Source organism: Sinocyclocheilus rhinocerous, unplaced genomic scaffold (genome assembly GCF_001515625.1).
Source record: "Sinocyclocheilus rhinocerous isolate Xijiao unplaced genomic scaffold, SAMN03320098_v1.1 scaffold934, whole genome shotgun sequence".
NCBI lineage: Eukaryota > Metazoa > Chordata > Actinopteri > Cypriniformes > Cyprinidae > Sinocyclocheilus > Sinocyclocheilus rhinocerous.
In genome coordinates, this window is record NW_015658752.1 from 1,017,112 (window position 1) to 1,036,096 (window position 18,985).

General features: G+C 36.3%; 1 protein-coding gene and 2 long non-coding RNA genes across 6 annotated transcripts in view; 2 read left to right on the top strand and 1 right to left on the bottom strand.

The window, feature by feature from the left end:
• Positions 1-1,066: 1,066 nt before the first annotated feature.
• The window catches only part of LOC107722915 (cysteine/serine-rich nuclear protein 3-like), a 19,055-nt gene continuing 1,136 nt past the window's right edge, over positions 1,067-18,985 (bottom strand). Inside the window, exons 2-5 of one of the 2 annotated variants that reach the window (XM_016531414.1) lie at positions 9,527-9,738; positions 4,542-4,801; positions 4,167-4,463; positions 1,067-3,023 (exon numbers count right to left, since the gene is read on the bottom strand). In XM_016531414.1, coding sequence (XP_016386900.1) covers positions 1,908-3,023; positions 4,167-4,463; positions 4,542-4,801; positions 9,527-9,725 — 1,872 coding nt within the window. In that variant the 5' untranslated portion in view covers positions 9,726-9,738 and the 3' untranslated portion in view covers positions 1,067-1,907. Of the gene's footprint in view, positions 3,024-4,166; positions 4,464-4,541; positions 4,802-9,526; positions 9,761-18,985 lie in introns of those variants that run through there. The other variant, XM_016531415.1, reaches the window with a different exon arrangement.
• Positions 3,028-4,656, top strand: LOC107722917 (uncharacterized). Its single transcript, XR_001637867.1, has 3 exons — positions 3,028-3,342; positions 4,392-4,481; positions 4,578-4,656. It is a non-coding gene; the product is annotated as an uncharacterized LOC107722917 (long non-coding RNA).
• On the top strand, positions 9,686-18,165 carry LOC107722916 (uncharacterized). Of its 3 annotated transcripts, XR_001637866.1 has the most exons (6): positions 9,686-9,760; positions 12,927-13,152; positions 13,718-13,758; positions 17,113-17,284; positions 17,658-17,793; positions 17,883-18,165. It is a non-coding gene; the product is annotated as an uncharacterized LOC107722916 (long non-coding RNA). The 3 variants fall into 3 exon arrangements; XR_001637864.1 differs by lacking the exon at positions 9,686-9,760 and having other exon boundaries at positions 12,343-13,152; XR_001637865.1 differs by lacking the exons at positions 9,686-9,760; positions 13,718-13,758 and having other exon boundaries at positions 12,343-13,152.

The window sequence follows — 18,985 nt, forward strand, 5'->3', positions numbered from 1 at the left end:
TTTTTTTTTATATTTATTTTTGGAATTTTTTCCTTTTATTGTGATAGGATAGTTTAGAGTTTACAGGAAGCATATTGGGAGAGGGAGGGGGGCGGGATCGGGAAAGGTCCTCGAGCCGACACACTGCCCACAAGGCTAACAGCGCTGACATATATATCTTGTAGTTCTGAGAAAAAAAAGTCATCATTGTGAGATAACTTCAGAATTACAAGTAAAAAAAAATTTGAGATAAAAAATGCAATAATTTTTTTTTTTATCCTGTGGTGGAAACAAGCTTCCATAGTATACAGATCATATACTACGCAGTAAGTAGTAAGCAAGTATTCCATTCCGAACACAGCCATAGTCATGGCACGGTACCAGATAGCCCCACCCCCTTTAGTGCTCAGGTAACAATTGGTTGCGGTTCTGTATAATATCAGCCCATGGAAAAGTGCAATTATGTTGAGGAAATGTATCGTGTTCACAACTTAAATGTCATGGTTTTGGTTTTGTAAGCAAAGGCAAATGAACAGCACACATTTTAAGAGCCGTTTTCATGCTTTCACCAACTCTTTAAAGCATGAAGTATGTGTACGAAAACGCAACAGTATTATTTTCTCTTTTACAGTACATCGAACTCTTACAAAACCATAAACCAGCGATGAAAGCTAAAAAAAAACATGCTTTTATCAAACATTTAGATATAGACTTGCTTCAGAACACTAACAGCAACAATCTTTTTTTCTATTTTCTTTTTTTTCACCACTGACACAGATACACAGAAAAGTTCTGTCCACATCTCTGCTCAAAACTAGAACTTTTGAAATTACAAGAAACATTGCACGAGCCTAAGGCCAGGAATATACTTTATGCCAGTACGTAAACGCTTGGCCAACGTTTTGCAAGCGTGGACCTAAAGTTCACCCAAAAATTTTTCACCCTCATGTCTTTCCAAACTTTCTCTCTTCTGCAGAACATACAAGAAGTTAGTGTGAACAACGTTGGACTCCAAGCAATATTGGACCCCATTTACCTTCATTTTATGGACAAAAAAAACACGCATTTTTAATTTTTTTTAAATATCTTCTTTTGCGGTCCAAAACAGGTTTGGAATGACGTAAGGGTGAGTAATCATGACAGTGTTTCATTTTTAGGTGGACTGTCCCTTTAAGTTCTTGCTCTAGTGGTAATAAACCTCAAGGGGGCGCTATAATACCTACTAATGTCTGTTGATTTAAAAACAATGGGTCTCATTTATCACTAAGCACTTGTATGCATGTATTTGTGCTTGAAATCTGTGTACGAATGTTTCATGAACAAATCAAGAACTTTCGTACTAAAATTTTATGTAAATTTACGGGAAAAAATTGGAGCAACTGAATCCACATGTATGAAAAAACCAAATACTGGTGGCATTACAATCATGTTAAGATGAAATTAATCATTTTATAATCATGTTAAGATGGATTGTCACCACCTTTCTCCCCGTTACGGATGGCCCTGGCTGAAAGCAATAAAAGAATGTTGAAAAAAAAAAAAAGGTTGTGCGAAAAATACCCTTATATGGAGATGGCTTAGGCGTGTTTTATGCAAATTACTAAATTCAATTGAGGTTGAGAATGCACATAGGCTGTTCTCCTGTACATACAAATGCAAAATATTCCACGCAATTATTAGTGAATAAGACACATTTCATTATTGAAATCAAGCTTGCGTAGCTAGAAGCGTTTGCGTTAACGTACTTGCGTAGAGTGTTTCCAACCTAAAGCTTATACGGTCTGATTTTGCGGTTTAAATCGTTTTTGTTCTTTGCAAAGTTCAGTAAAAATACATATTTTTGGATCCGCCAAACGTTAAACAGGAAAACGAAACGTTAATGTGCAGAATCGAAAGCTGCTTTTATACTCTCGCTCCGCTCTCTGAATCTAAACCGGAGTGGGCTCAGCGAAAGCGTCCAGTAAAGTAGGTCCTTTCGTGTTGTCCGCTAGCGAAACTTCGGGCAGATTGTGAGACATCTCCTTTGGCTGTTCAGCTACGAAACAGCTCCCGTTGGCGTTGTAACTCGTATCCTGTGTATTGTTGTTCAGATAGTTTTGGAATTCCATCTGGCTCAGCTCTCCTGATTGGCTGAGGAAGGTCCCTTTGGATTGGACGCTTTTATCCGGCTCTGAGGCGCAACAGCCAATCACGGCCAAGTGGTGATTGGCATATGGCTGCTCGGGCTGCTGGGAGTAGTCCGTGTATTGGTCAGCGGTCACATTGTAAGGACCCTGAGACATGACCCTACTGGAGTCATTAACCTTGTCTTGATAAGACGCCGTGTCCCCTACGTAGGGCTCACTAGATTGGTTGGCGGAGGCTAAAAGTGTGGGCGGAGTAGCGTTTTCCATTTGGTAGTACTTCGCGGTGGAGTTGATGAAGTAGGAGTTGCCATTAGTTTGGTTGTCGGACGCGACCGTATTCTCAGAGTAACACATCACGGAAGGGGGCGGAGCCACTTCGCTATTGGCCAATCCTGTGTCAAACTCCTCCGTCTTGTCTTCATCCTCATTGTCGTCTTCCTCCTCAGAGTCGCTGTTCGCTAAACTCTGCGTGCTGGAATCGGATAGACTGCACAGACTGCTGCTCTCATCTTCGTCCTCATCGTTCTCATCTTCTTCGTCATCTTCATCCTCTTCCTCATCTTCCTCATCCTCGTCATCTTCTTCCTCCTCCTCCTCCTCCAAGGTGTCGTCCATGTCGTCGCCGGCCTGCAGGTGCATGATGGTGGTCTGCGGGACTGTATCCGGGATTGCGTATTCCAGCGCATGCTGACCTGTCGCCAGCGGGCTGCAGTGACCGTTCGGGTCGCCGTGGAAACCGTTGCCGGTCGGCGCGACGACACCGGAATTCTGCTGCTGCTCGCGGCTCTTCTCGAGTTCCAGCTTCATGATGGTGTGCAGGAAGTGAGTCCGAACTCGGATGGGGTTAAACTCGATTCTGCCGGCCGCGTTGCTGCAGCCCTCTTTTGTGCAGCCGCACGGGAACGACATACGGTCCACCTGTGGACATCCAAGAACACTTGAGCACCGGCCAGTTTTGGATGGTTTGAATTACACACAGCAGGAATGGTCTAAATAAAGCTCCTCGCTCTTCTGAAGGCCTGATGCACTGAGTAAAATTTAACCAGCTGTATCAGTCAGATCTAATCGGTTCTATCAGGGCATACCTCCATTAAACTTTATCTCTGGACATCTTAATCATTTATGCTTGTTAGTCTGCCATGTTAAATTTCCTTGACAGGGTTTGTTTTACTACAGTATGGCGAAGGAGGGCTCTCTTGAGGAATGCAAATCAGCTCCTGATGTGGTTCTAAACTGGGTGAGTTTTATACAACGTGTCACAAACATGTTGGGCTCATAGTTCACCTCAAAATAATAAAAATTGCTCAATAAAGACTTTTTATGACCATTAAAATTGTTTTGCATTATATTCATGACAATTAAGCACATTTGAACACATAAGTGTCATTAGTGTCATGCGATAATTATTTATTTATTTTCCTAAGTTATATAATATAAATACAAATAAACTCATGGATTAAAAAAAATATAAATAATAATGTATACCATTTTAAAAGTAAATTTTTTAAAAATAATTGCTCATATAAAAATAATATAATATAGAATATTTACATTTAAAATATATTTTTTTAAACTGTATGAATGAAATACAGTACAACAAATATGACGACGATGCCTAAATATTTTACAAAGACTGTAAAAATACATTATTTTTAGAATTAGAATCATCACTGACAACTGTAAAAAATTATCTAAAGTAAAATGTTGGTACGGTAATAAAAATTTGGGAGCTTAATAATGGCATAATACAACAAAAAAATGAACATTAATAGTAAATATAAAAATATTTACATAATAAAAATGTAAATGACAAAGTGCATTATTTGAATGCTGATAAAAATAATTTTAGCATGCTATTACCTAAAAGTAATACACACTTATTAAATTTATCATCATTATTGCTTTTTTAAGGTGAAAAGTGACCCAGGTATCTTTTTGTGAGACCAGCCTGAATATTTATTTATTAAATTATGAATTATTATATAAATAATTAACTCACACTAGAATTCCTCTGCAATGATACCATGTTTTGTGTGTAATGTGCGTGTTTGCTGATCATACCTGACACTTGATGCCAGCGAGGCTGCATGTGCAGGTCTCCGGGTCACAGAAGAGTCTGCAGTCGCAGCCACAGTCTTCCCTGGACACCCTGATGGCCCGTAGCTCATGTTTCTCCTCCACATCGAGCTTCTTGACGCCGGATGAGCGCAGCAGAGCGCGCCGCTTCTTAGTGGTCAATGGCTGAAGGAAAAAGTATTCATCCACCTCTGTGTTATCAATATCCAGGTCATCATCAGAGATGTCGTCCAGCGTGAGAGCATTGGCCTCCTCGGACTCCACCGAGCCGTTCTTTGTCAACTGAGGACGATACGAAAGGTGAAATATTAAAGACATTTGCACAGCAATATATGCGTAACAAAAGAATCGTTTGCTTACCCGCAGCCGAATAGAGTTGAGTTTCTCCTCTTTCAGGTGATCTCGGAGCATGTCTCTGTGGATTCTCTCCTGCTCCATGGCGAACTCTCCCAGCGTATACTGCCGCACGCAGCTGTGTCTGCTGGACATGCCCAGCGTACTGCCACCCTGACTGGGCACGCTGGTGAATCCCTGCCTCCGGCTGAAGTAATACACCGTCACCTTCTCAAAGTGCACCCTCCTCGTCCTCATCCGCTTCTCCCGCTTCAGTATCGAGGACGCTAGAAAGACATTAAAGGTAAATAAAATTACAGTTCGGTTATTCAATTTGAAGGACACTGATATGCATCTGTCCAGTAACAGTGCAGTACGTCTGAGCGATTCGTGGACTGGGAAATAGGGCTGAGTGATGCATTAAATATTTACAATATATTTGATTTTATTGACTGTATAAAAGTACTGATATTGTGAATTTCACAATGATTAATGTATATTAAATGTATGCATTTACATGTACATTTATGCATTTGGTAGATGCTTTTATCCAAAGCAACTTTTCCATTCATGGTTTACCTTATCAGTTCATGCATTCCCTGGGAATTGAACCCATGACCTTGACGTTGCTAGCACCATACAATAATGCATATTCAGTACATAGTGGCTTTGATTTAAACCTCCTAACTGAGATTGTTCAGAAGTCTGATTCAACAAATCTGTTCTTTTAGATTTAAACTAATTTATTCAAAATCCTTCTGATTTAACAATTAATTTAACATTGCCTCTGCATGGCATTTTACTTGCTTTAAAATGTGTGTAAAAAAGATGGATGGATGGATGGATGGATGGATAGATAGATAGATTTTTAGGTATTATATTGGTGGATAAGAATAAAAAAAAAAACAATGTAGTGAAAAACAGTCAGAAACACTCCTGTTTACTTTTAAAAGAAGTGTCTTATGCTGCCCAAGGCTTTACATATTTGATAAAAATACATTAAAAACAGTAATATTGTGAAATATTATTACAATTTAAAATAATTGGTTTCTATGTGAATATTTTTTTAAATGTAATTTATTCCTGTGATCAAAGCTGAATTTTCAGCATCATTACTCCAGTCTTCAGTGTCACATGATCCTTCAGAAATCATTCTAATATGTTGATTTGCTGCTCAGGAAACATTTCGGATTATTATCAATGTTGAAAACAGTTGTGCTGCTTCATATTTTTATGGAAACCTTGATACATTTTTCAGGATTCTTTGATGAATAGAGAGAAGAAAAAAAAACAGCATTTATTTGAAATGGAAATCTTTTGTCAGTAGTGTTTACTTATTAAAATATTGAAATATAGTCTTTGTAAGCTATGTCATGCAGCTGTATTAGTAAGCTATCCTCCTCAGTGCGCCTCTAGCGGCTCCTTCAGTTCTCTGCACGCCACCGGCTCCTATTGTTTGGCTATTTAAAGGGGGATGGTAAATATACCCTGTATAAATATCCCCAGTTTTGGCCTCCACAAGAGTGGAGTTTCCCTGATACTCTCTCCCACAGCTCCCTTCATGTCTGACACAAACAGGACAAATAAGAACCATCTGCTGCTGCCGGTCAACCGCCCAGAACCACCAGCAGAATACATTACACACACACACATGAATGTGTGCACTGCACTTAACCCAGTCTGACTCAGGAACTCCAGCAGAACTGAAGCACAGCCATTCACTGCAAACAGAGCTTTCTAAGTACAGGGGCTCAGTGTGGAAGAAGAATTAGGTGTGAGTGATATGTATCTTGTTTAAAAGTCTTTTTTCTTTGGACATGCACATGAAAAGGTGAATCTCAAAAAAAGATTTTTTTCTAGTATTTACCTAGTTCTGAGAATAAAAAAAAAAATCAGAATTGCGAGATTTAAACCTGGGAATTCTGATGAAAAAAGTCAGAATTGTGAGCTGTAAGTTCAGAATTCTGAAAAAAAGATTCAAAAATTGCATGATATAAAATCAGAATTCCGAGGGAAAAAAAGTATGAATTGTGAGATATAAACTCACAACTGTGAGAAGAAAGTCTGAATAGTGAGATAAAGTCATATTTAAATATACTCTGTTGCAGAAGTAAGCTTCCATAAATTTCACCCCTAAAATAAAATGAGAAAAATAATACAATTTATTCTGCATAAAGAAACTGATGCTGGTTTTGAAAAAACAACAACTTTATTTTCATTATTTTCATGTTAATTAAGTAGTTTTTCCACCCAAATTCTCATTAATGAATCTAAATGTTTTACTTTTGTATTTTCTTTGTGCTTCTCGTTATTCTCAGTGGTGATTCTCATTCGATTCTCATTACTGTAATTAAGTAACTTTAAGAAAACAATGTCTCAATGCAAAAAAAGTCCTAAAATAGGCTTCAGTTTATGTGCAAAATATAATAAGGATGCAATATTTTTCAAATAAATGCTGTTTTTTTATAACTTTATATTGATCCTATATAATATTCTATAGAAAAAAGTTTTTTTTCTATAAAAGAAATGTTTCTTGAGCAGCAAATCAGCATATTAGAATGATTTCTGAAGGATCATGTGACACTGAAGACCGGAGTAATGATCACAGGAATATATATAAAAAAAAATATTCAAATAGAATACAGCTATTTTGAATTTTAACAATATTTCACAGTATATTCTTGTTTTTACTGTTTTTTTTTTCTTTACTCAAATAAATGCAGCCTTAATGAGCATAAGAGACTTATTTCAAAATCATTAAAAAAATCTTACCGACCTCAAACTTTTGAATGGGTTGCAATATCATGTGCATACCTAGGTATATGAATATGGCAATCATTATCATACCATGTGTAATGCCCTCAGATGCGCCACAGGGTTTGCATCTAACAGTCACTGGCTATTCATCATGTTTACTTTGCTGAAAATAGTTCCAAGAATCCAGCTCAGCAGGTTGATCTGAATGTCAGTAATTTACGATTATGAGCTACATTTCCCATCACCTCTCTCTGAAGCTGTGCTGAAAGAGCAGCGCTTTCTAAAGGAGGAAACAGACGTCCTCTGGGACTCGCTGCACCGTGGGTCATCCGCAGACATCTGGCGCACATTTTTAATGACAGAATCAAAGTGAATGAGCGTCACAAAAGAGAGGTGATGGAGAACTGAGAGCTGAAGAGGGTCAACTGCCCCCCTTTATTGGGCGTTAATTCATCTCTATTTATTTTAGAAGTTGCTGACAAAAAAGCTTCCCAAATACTGCATCTTTCTAGAAATGATGACTGATGCTTTTCAGGTGAACTGCTCTTCAGCTTATCATGAAGTCAAATGCGGGCTCATGCGCACTTCAGCTTCTTAGCGGCATGAGGCCAGATGTTTTACGTTCATTGCGATGATGGATATTTTCTCAAGCCCCCTTCAGACAAGCGTGATGACGATCAATATCAAATCTCAGTGATGAATTTTCCTTTCAAAGGGCCATTTTCTCTTTTCTGCTACCAATTTCGAGCTAGTGTTTTCCCTGAGGACATTCTCTGGGAAACGGTATTTCCCATCTTCTTTCTCATATACCCACAATTCAGTGCTTTAAAGGAACGACACAACAATTTTGTGCCAGCTGTCATTAGTTTTAAAGGAACAGCTTACCAAAAAGTAAAAGTGTTTACTTTCATGTTATTTGTTTTCACATGTGGAATGGAATGTTGGAATGTTGTGATTTTTTTCCCTTTTATGTTCAACAGAAAAAATAACAGAATACATTTTTTGGGGACTATGTGACAGTGAGTAAATAATGACAAAATTACACATTAGGTAAACTACTACTTAAACATCAGAGACATGTTTTGCATTAATTCTTAGTTTTAAGACCTGGCAGCTTTTCTCTTTATGAGTATAAATACAAAATATAAACTCAATTCTGAGATAAAAATTCTAAATTGTGAGTTCTTTTTTTTTTATTCTGACTTTTCTTCTCGGATTTGCAAGTTATTCTTAACTCGAAATTCTAAGTTTATATATATCTTCCAATTGTGGAAAAAAGACAGAACTGTGAGAAAAAAGTCAGAATCGTGAGATAAAAAATCGCAATTACACTTTTTTTAGTCCTGTGGCAGAAACAAGTTTCCATAAGTAACTTAAATCAGAGCAGACTGTCTTAAAGTTGTGGCATAAACATTGAATGCATTGCACAAATTTTTGTTTTCTAATACAAATATCTAAAACATCCTTAAATCAAGATACATTATATTGGAGATGCAAATGTAAAGTGAAGTCTTTTAAATTTGAACAAAGATTATGATTATTAAGATTATGCTTAAAACAAGAACAAATATCTGTCAATGGGGAATAAAACATTTTTTAGTTTTAGTTTTTTAGTTATATTAAGTGAATTTTTCTGAGCCCAATGGCAGATATTTGTTCTGGTTTTAATCATAAACTCACTAGGGTTGTGACGGTGAGGAAATTTTCCCACCGGTTAATCGACGTGTGACAACACCGGTAATACCGGTATCACTGCGGGGGTGTTCCCTCTTTTCCTCGCTTTCCTTCGCTTTTAAATAGCTTGTAAAAGCGGCGTGCGCATTTTACTTTCACTTTCAAATAGCGGCAATTCGGAGTAAAGCAATTGTTCGTTTTTAGTTCGTTTGAATTTTCCCGTAGTGTCTGTTCTTTTACTGAACTAAATGATTTTTATTACTATAAAAAATCAAAACGACGGTGGGAGTCGGTGACGCGGTGGGCAAGTGACGTAACCGGTGTTGCAGCTTAACACCGGTATCACCGTCAGCACCGTCTATCGCGGCAAGCCTAAAACTCACTTAATTTTGATCCATTAAACAAGACCTCTTATTTGATGTCATTTTAGCAATTTACATTTATAGACCATATTTATGCATTATGTTAAAAAAAATTTTTTGACAAAAAAAAAGCCTGTTATTCTTTCATTTAGATATTTGATCTGTAATAATGCTGGATTGTCACAGATTTCTGAATATTTCGTTTGATATGAGTCTCACCTGTCCGCTGCAGTGCGTGTGTTGAGGATGAGGATGATGCTGTTGAAGGATGGCTGAAGTGCGAGGCTGACGGGTTGACGCTGTCGCTGCTGTCTCCGCTCTCAGTGCTGGATATCTCCTCCTCCTCAGACTCCCTCAGTGAGGAGCAGGGTGACGCCCCCTCCACCTCCTCAAACTTCCTCTTCAGAATTCCACTCATGGCTGCCGTCAGGCTGCACCAGACAGAGAGTGCAAGTAAAAATCCCATTCATTTCAATGACATATTGTGTTATTCCAGTGATACGTGCATTTGGATGAGACATGTTTCAGTCAGTGTGATTTCAACTACATTTCCAGAAAATTGTATTTACTAATAATCCTGGAAAGAGACTCACTGATCAAGTCACTGTTACTATAACATTACACATCCATATGTGACTTTACACTTCCATAAACCATGCAAATGATGTAATCAAGTCTCCCCGAACTCCCCTATTTTTTACATTTTATTTATTGTTTTAATATTTATATTTTTTATTTTATTGCAGAATATTCAGATATAAATAAATATATGCGGGTAAAATTAAATTTACAAAAGTGATTTTATATACATAGAAAGCATATTAAATGCAAGTAAAGTATCTACTTTAATATTTAAAATAACTTTTGTGAAAATGAAATGTCAATGATATGGGTCCATCATCATTGAGCATAACAGATATATTTAGGTAAAAATTAAATAACATACTTATTCTGACCTGTACTTATTAGAATATATAACAGAAAAAGTGATCATACTACATTTTATTATATTTTAAATTATTAAAAATTACCTGCTGACAAATGGGTAAAACCTAGTGATTTGAAGAATAGTGGCAAAGATTAAAATTACAGTTAATTAGTTTTTAGGGACTGCACTGTGATCCTTAAATAGAGTTTTTTTTATGTAATCTACTGATTGTTGTTCTAAAAATACATGACAAGAATTTCTTGTATGTAAACTATTGTTACACTCGATGATATTCTAATGGGTGTTTTGTAAATCACAGTAAAAATGTATGACAGTCATTATTTTTGGTCAGAAAAATACAATGAAACAGGAAACATTCTAATGTACAGGGGGTTGGGGGGGGGGATTGTATTATACTTTTACTGTTGCGAATTTTGAAAACCCCATTTCATCTTTGACCCATGAATATTCTCCAACTAAATTGATTATTAATATATTAATTATAAATTAAATATTACATGAATAAATAAAATATAATTAGAATATATATTTTGTACCCATTATAACTGATTATAAATATTATATAATATATACAACTTATTATAATTCTTATAAATGTGACCCTGGAGCACAAAACCAGTCTTAAGTCGCTGGGGTGTATTTGTAGCAAAAGCCAACAATACATTGTATGGGTCAAAATGATCGATTTTTCTTTTATGCCAAAAATCATTAGGATATTAAGTAAAGATCATGTACCATAAAGATATTTTGTACATTTCCAACTGTAAATATATAAATTTTTGATTAGTAATATTCATTGCTAAGAACTTCATTTGGACAACTCTAAAGGTGATTTTCTCAATATTTAGATTTTTTTGCTCCCTCAGATTTTCAAACAGTTATATCGCGACCAAATATTGTCCTATATATATATATATATACAGTGGGTACGGAAAGTATTCAGACCCCCTTAAATTTTTCACTCTTTGTTATATTGCAGCCATTTGTAAAATTCAAAAATATGTCAAATTTCTGACTCTAATCCACCATTTCGTATGCTACAGTAGGAAGATTCCCACATGAAAGACTTTTTGGTGTTTTCACACACTTTTTGCTTCAAATAAAACTCTATAATGTAATTCGTCTCAGAGCTGGTTTGAGATATGGAGAAAATAAATGGGGAAAATATACTTCCAGAACCCAGGCCACTGAAGAAGTGGTCAGCCGTTGTTGCTCTATATCAAACTTATACTCGCTGCGATCCTCAAAGCACTCAATTAGTGATAAGCGTTAGAGCACACATCCTCCTTTCCTTTCCTGTCCTCCTCCTCACTGCCATTGATCACCAGGCCTCACAGGACCCCAGATGGAAGCAGAGGGGAAAAAAAAAAACTACTTATTGAATTCTACCTCAACCTTCCAGGAAGTCCATTTTGTCTGTGTTTGACTGAGTGTCTTCAGGAAAGAAAACAAATAGGAAACTTGAGATGAGTTTTCAGAGTTGCACTCATAAAGCGGCTACCTCAGCTTCAGGAATGTATTAATCAAAGTACAAGGACACAGCATGACTGAAAATAACACGAAATTTTGACTCCAGGGTTGCCAGTTGGTGGAAAACACAGCGTATTGTAGCCATGGAAGCCAGCAAACGAACTGAGTCACGAACGCAGATTCTACCAGACTCAAAAAATCTTGGCATCCAACTAAAAAGCTATGTGAGCAGAGAAATATTAAAACGCAGATAAATCTACTCATCAACTTACAGTAGAAGACTCATCCCCTTCTACTATCAGTTGACCCTTCGCAAAGACCCGCCCCCCTTAGTTACTGTTGCTATGTTTGACAAGCCATGCCGCTCTCACGCCACACATCATGTTCTCATACAGTCACAAACACATCGCGGAGCAAAGAGGACACTGACAATGAGCCAACAGACAAGACAGAGCAGGTTACTTTAGGTATGAATCAAAGTCTCAGCTTTCAAATTTTGTCATTTTTTTAAAGATATTCAAACAATAATACCATTTTCGTGTCGTGACAGATCGCCGCAGCGCCTCAGTTCAAGCGGCACGTGAACCGATCATCTCTTCCTTTTTACTATTTATAGCATGAAATAAACATGAGAAGGTATTTTATTTCAACCGCGGAAAAACGTCATTACACACAGTTTTTCAAGTTCAAGCCTACCGATGGTAACCTATTCTCCTGTCAACTCACCTGTCAGTCAAACTCCCTGTGGAGGGTCAGTTGTACTCATTCCTTTTGCTTGTCCTCAATCTGGCAACCCGTCTGAGGATGAGGGGCAGGAGAAACAACTCTCTCCAATATTTTGAATTTGGACTGCAGTACCCATTTCAACCTCTAGCTGCCAATATTACATACTGCACAGAAACAGCCGAGAATCTAGCATAGCACATACTGAAAATATTCAACCACTCAGAACATTATAGCAACCACATAGCAATGCCCTGTCAACCATCCACAGCATGGTGAGTTTTGCACAGGTAAGCACCACTTTCATTGTCTTTATAAAATGTGAAAATCTAGTTTTCTGCTCTGGCGTGTAATAAACCTGTTCCTGCTGTGTTGAGCCTGTTGGATTGGACAGATTTCACACAGATTCCCTAAACCTGCAGCAGCAGCACATCCTGACAGTATCTTTTCCCTCCCGTCTCCTGCTTATTTCTGTAGCTAGAATTGAGCCAGCGATGAGAAGAGTGAAAAAAGAGACATGCACACACATACACACAACAGAGAAAGCAGTGCGCCAGAGTCTGGAGAGAGAGAGAGAGAGGAAGGCTGGCTGGCAGCCTCATTACTGAAGGAGGGAATGTGTTGTTTCACACTGCAAGCCTCACAGAGCCATCGGATGACTACTGAAGCCCAGCAGAGCTGCTGATCAACTGAGATTTTGGAGGTAGGGGAACAATAAAATCTGATGGCGATTACATGATGCCCCATCCTCAAAAAAATACAAATAAATAAAAGTGAAAAAATAAATAATATATAATAAACATAACAGCTACTTATTGTTAAAATTAGAAACACCGAAACTGACACAATGAAAACGAAAATAAAATTTTATTATTTTATAACCGAATAATTAATCACAATGCATATACACATTTAATTTGCATGTAAAGCAGTTTTTATATTTACTTTTTAATGATATAATTACCCTATATTTCTAGTCTAGTTGGTTGCTGAAATATAAACATTTAAACGTTGATGATGATAAACACGTTTTCATGACACATTTATTCAAACATACATTAGAAATTAAAAACAACTGGTAAAAAATATAATGAATATAGTGCACATATTGTACAAAATGCTGCTCTCTGGACTCGAGTTTATGGATATTGAAGAGCTTTCCTGAGGTAGTATGATACGGTCAGATTTCACATCTTCCGTTTAAAAACTTTTGGCCTTATCTGCCTTCCATATTTACAAGCTGTTTTGTTGACGTGTTTCCACGGTAGAAACACGGATTGAGCGATTACACGAGGCATGAAACATTTCAGTAAGTTATTCATTTTCTTTCATCATACATACCTTTTGATGTTCATATATGTTTATTTCTTGTTTTAACTAGCAATATAGCGGAAGCGATGATCGGATCACTTGCCGCTTGAATTGAGGCAAATACAGCAATCTGTCGCGACACATTATAGAGCGCCAAAACCACATTTATTGTTTGAATATCGTGATAAAATTGACACAATTTGAAAGCTCAGACATTGTTTCATATTAAAATTCAAATCAAAACGCAAAGTTTAATGCGAATATTGGATGGTAAGGGTGTTACACGTTGAGTGAAGTTTTGTTCACTCATCAACTGAAAATTATTATTTTTAAATATCGAGAAACTAAACTTAAAGGCTGCGTTTATTTGATCAAAAATACAGTAAAAACAGTAATACTGTGAAATATATGTAACTGTTCTATATTTCAGCAGCCATTACCCCAGCTAACAAAATATTCTAAGAACGTGGTAACACTTCTGTTAAGTTATGAAATGTTATTTCTAATGTTTTCTGAATGTTCAAAACATCCACCTTTTTAAATGTTTTTTTTAAATTGTACATTCCATTTCAGTATTTTGCAAACATTATGGGATTGTTACTTTTGAATGTTCTCTGAACATTCTATAAAAATATTAACATAAAAAAAATGTTAGATGAACATACAAATAAATTGTTTCAGAATGGTTAAATGTATAAATGGTTTTGTGTGTAACATTTTGAGAACATTATTTAAGACCAGATAACTGAACAAACATTCTAGTAACATTATGGAACTGGAACTTAAAAAAAAAAAAAAACTTAAATGAAACATGCATACCGTTAATGTTCATAACCTTGCCAGACACATTTCCTGTTAGCTGGGACTCTAGTCTTAAGTGTTACATGATCTGTCAGAAATCATACTAATATGCTGATTTGCTGCTTGAAACATTTCTTATTATTATCAATGATCAGTTGTGCTAATAAATGTTGTTTGCGAAAACTGTGATGCTTTTTACAGGATTATTTGATGAAAAACAAAACTAAACAAGAGATGTTGGATCGGATCATTTTTAGCTTTGGTTAACATGATATATGAAATATGACTAAAATGCATTAATAAAATACATGGCATCGAAGGATTCTGCAGCAGAATGCAATCTCGCATAACACCGGAACATTGTTCCTGCTCGTTCCGGCCCAGTTGAACCCCTGGGCAAGACCAGCCTCAGCCCGCACGGGCTGCATGGGTCTCAGCTGAGGCCCATTGTTTCTGTGTGTGTGTGTGAGTGTGTGTGTGGTGAACACAGCAGCTGGAGAGCCTCCAAACCACAGCAGCGCTGCGGAATGTGTCTCCTATAAGGACAGAACACGGCTCTGTTCTCCACAGACACACTCAAAGCACCTACTCTCAACCTCTGGAGCAACTGAATCCACAGAAAACTGTACTACAGTATGCCCTACAAGGACACTAGGTTACCTTTAAAGGAACACTCCACTATTTTTGAAAATAGGCTCATTTTCCAACTCCCCCAGAAATAAACAGTTGAGTTTTACTGTTTTCGAATCCATTCAGCCGATCTCCAGGTCTGGCGGTAGCACTTTTAGCTGTAGCTTAGCATAGATCATTGAATCTGATTAGACCGTTAGCATCTCGCTCAAAAATGACCAAAGAGTTTCTATATTTTTCCTATTTCAGCATCCCAGTAGTTGTCTTGAATCTATTGATTCCAATAGGCAAATGTAATCTACCCACCAGGGTAGTTTACATTTATGCATTTTGGAACAGACACTTTTAGTTTTATCCAAACCAACATATAGTGCATTCAAACAAGGTACACATTTTATAAATTCTTGTTTTACCTGGGAATCAGACTCATGGCCTTGGTGTTAAAGGGATACTCCACCCCAAAATTAAAATGTTGTCATTAATCACTTACCCCCATGTCGTTCCAAACCCATAAAAGCTTCGTTCGTCCTCGGAACACAATTTAAGATATTATGGATGAAAACCGGGAGGCTTGTGACTGTCCCATTGACTGCCAAGTAAATAACACTGTCAAGGCCCAGAAAAGTATGAAAGACATCGTCAGAATAGTCCATCTGCCATCAGTGGTTCAACCGTAACGTTATTCCACCCCAAAATTAAAATGTTGTCATTAATCACTTACCCCCATGTCGTTCCAAACCCATAAAAGCTTCGTTCGTCCTCGGAACACAATTTAAGATATTATGGATGAAAACCGGGAGGCTTGTGACTGTCCCATTGACTGCCAAGTAAATAACACTGTCAAGGCCCAGAAAAGTATGAAAGACATCGTCAAAATAGTCCATCTGCCATCAGCGGTTTTCATCCAAAATATCTTAAATTGTGTTCCGAAGATGAACGAAGCTTTTACGGGTTTGGAACAACATGGGGGTAAGTGATTAACTCTTTCCCCACCATTGACGAGTTATCTCATCTTTTAAAAGAAAACACTTCCCCGCCAAAGACGAGTTTTTACGGCTTTTCGTGTTTTCACTGTTATACACTCGGTGGCGCACATCTTCTGAACGAGTACAAAACCTCCCGAACAAAAACACACGTGAGTGTTACACTAGAATAAAACTGATTTTTTTTGTTTAAAAGTGATCTTTATCTTTTGATCTGATCTTTATTTTGGTGTATTGCATATTCAAATATTCATACAGCAAAATATACTGTATATATATATATAGTTTAACTTGATGTACTAAAGTAACTAAAAATGCAATAAAGTTTAACAAAAAATATGTAAAAATAAACACACAACAAAATTAGTAGAACTTTAACTAAAATGAAAATGTAAAATAAAAAAATAAAGCATAATATTAACAAAAAACTATACCAGTATCTCAGTGATACTAAAACAATGGTTCCCACAGTTTTTAACCAATGAATTCTCATGAGTTCTTTTGAAGAAGAAAGACTGAAATAGTATTTTCTTGTAAAACTTGCTCCAATAATCTTGGTTTTATTTACAACTTCGAAAAAATAACTTTTTAAAGTGCGGATAAGGGTTTTAAAGTAACCATCTAGACTGATTTCTATTTGTATATCGGGTGGCACTTTTGAATTATCTGAAGTTATTGATTAGTGCACAACTGTAGAGAGAGATGCAAGTTTGACTATTGCTCAAAAAAACCTTAAACCAGCGTATTGAACTTTGCTGCATAACATAGTGAACACCGGTTGTGATTCTGACATGATACCTGAAATTACTGTGTAATTGTGTTTTTTAATTCAATTAGATTTAGCCATCTTGTCTGCTAGATGTTAAAACCGAAGAAAAAATGGTTTTGAGAATAATAAGAATGCTAACTGTTATCTTTTCTTTTTTTTTCCATTATAGACTTTCTAAGCTTTCAAGGACTGCATGGAGAAACATCGTTCCTGAAAGCACCAGAAATTCCCTTGATCTAAGCCCCAGATCTGTTTGAATCCCGCTGATCCCGCAGCAGTCCGGCGAGATGCGGGAGGTTCGCAATAATTGGAAATGGCTTCTCTAGTTTTGGAGACACAATGTAAGTCAATTTTCTCGTAATCACCATAATTAGTTCCCCTTGTTGAAAATCCATTCGCATTTTCCGTCCTCAGCGGATGCTGTGCTACTCTGCGATTCCCAAAGCGGTTGCCATGGAGACGCTAATACACTCGCACAAATAGTGACACATTTGAGAGTCATTTCACTTTTTTTCATTTGTGGGGCATCTACCGCGCACACACACACACACACACACATCCAAGATTAAAAAATAAACGCTCATGCAATAGCGCATCTGTAATCAGAGGGAATTTACTGGTGAAATGACTGTGAAAAAAATCATTTAGGAATACGATTCGGGTTTGCACGTACGCTGCAAAATTTCATGACATTATTATTGTATTTTCTTACAGCAGATGCGACTTGCAGCTTTAAAGCGGCCGATGTTGAGGATCCCACGCTCACGACCGAGACTACAGCCAGAGGAGCAACTTTTCCCATTTCTTGACACAATGAATGGGCATGACATCTCCGGCTGGTTAACCCGAGGTAACCGGAGCTGACTGCTGTACTAGTTATTTCTCCTCTACATCTCTAGCACTCACTCCCTCTCTCTCTCTCCCTTTGTCTTCTCTTAGCTGCTGTAGTTTTCCACAGCACACTTGCAGCATGTTACAAGTAAAAATCCTGCAGCAAAAGCCAGCAGAGACAAAAACAGCCACTCCCCGGAGGAGCTCTGTACAATACGGACATACACATGTACAAATGCACATGTACTTCAGCGTTGTCAATGCAGCACTGACAACCTACAGCGATCAATACTTCTTGGCACCAGATGCTGAGCGGTATGAGGAGACCTATAGTGGGTTGGGCAGGATGACCACAATCTTATATCACGATGTGACAAATGCTATATCACACTAACTGCATATAAGAATATAGTCCTTTTTTCTTCAAATTCAAATTCAACAGAAAAAGATTAATTATGTATTAATGCAATCCTGATGTAATACGTCATTTGGGATAATCCATATTTAACACATTTAATTATTTTACAAAAAAGGTTTATATATTAATACAGTAATGTGGTAATATTAAATAAAATAAAAAAGGTTTATTTATTTAATACAATCATGTCTGATTGGCATAATTTATATTTTATATATTTAATTAATATGTAAAATAAAAGTTTGTATATTAATATAATCATGTGGAAATGCGTATTTTGGGATAATCTATCTTTAACACATTTAATGATGTTTTTATAAAGGTTTATATTTCAATACAGTAATGTGGCAATATTTATTACATTTAAACTAAAATAAAGGTTTTTATATTAATGCAGTCATGTATTAATGCATATTTTGGCATAATTTATTTCATATATTTAATTAATCTGTAAAATAAAGATTTATATATTAATACAATCATGTGGTATTATCTATTTTGGAATAATCCATATTTGTTATATTTAATTAATCTATATAAAAGGTTTATATATTAATATAATCTTGTGGAAAAGTATATTTTGGGATAATCTATATTTAATATATTTGATTTATCTATGAAAAAAGTTTAAATATTATTACAATCATGTGTTAATACCTGTTTTGGGATAATATATATTTAATCTATAAAAAAAATTGTACATTAAAACAACTATGTGATAATACACATTTTAGGATAATCTATATATTATATATATATATATATATATATATATATATATACATATATATAT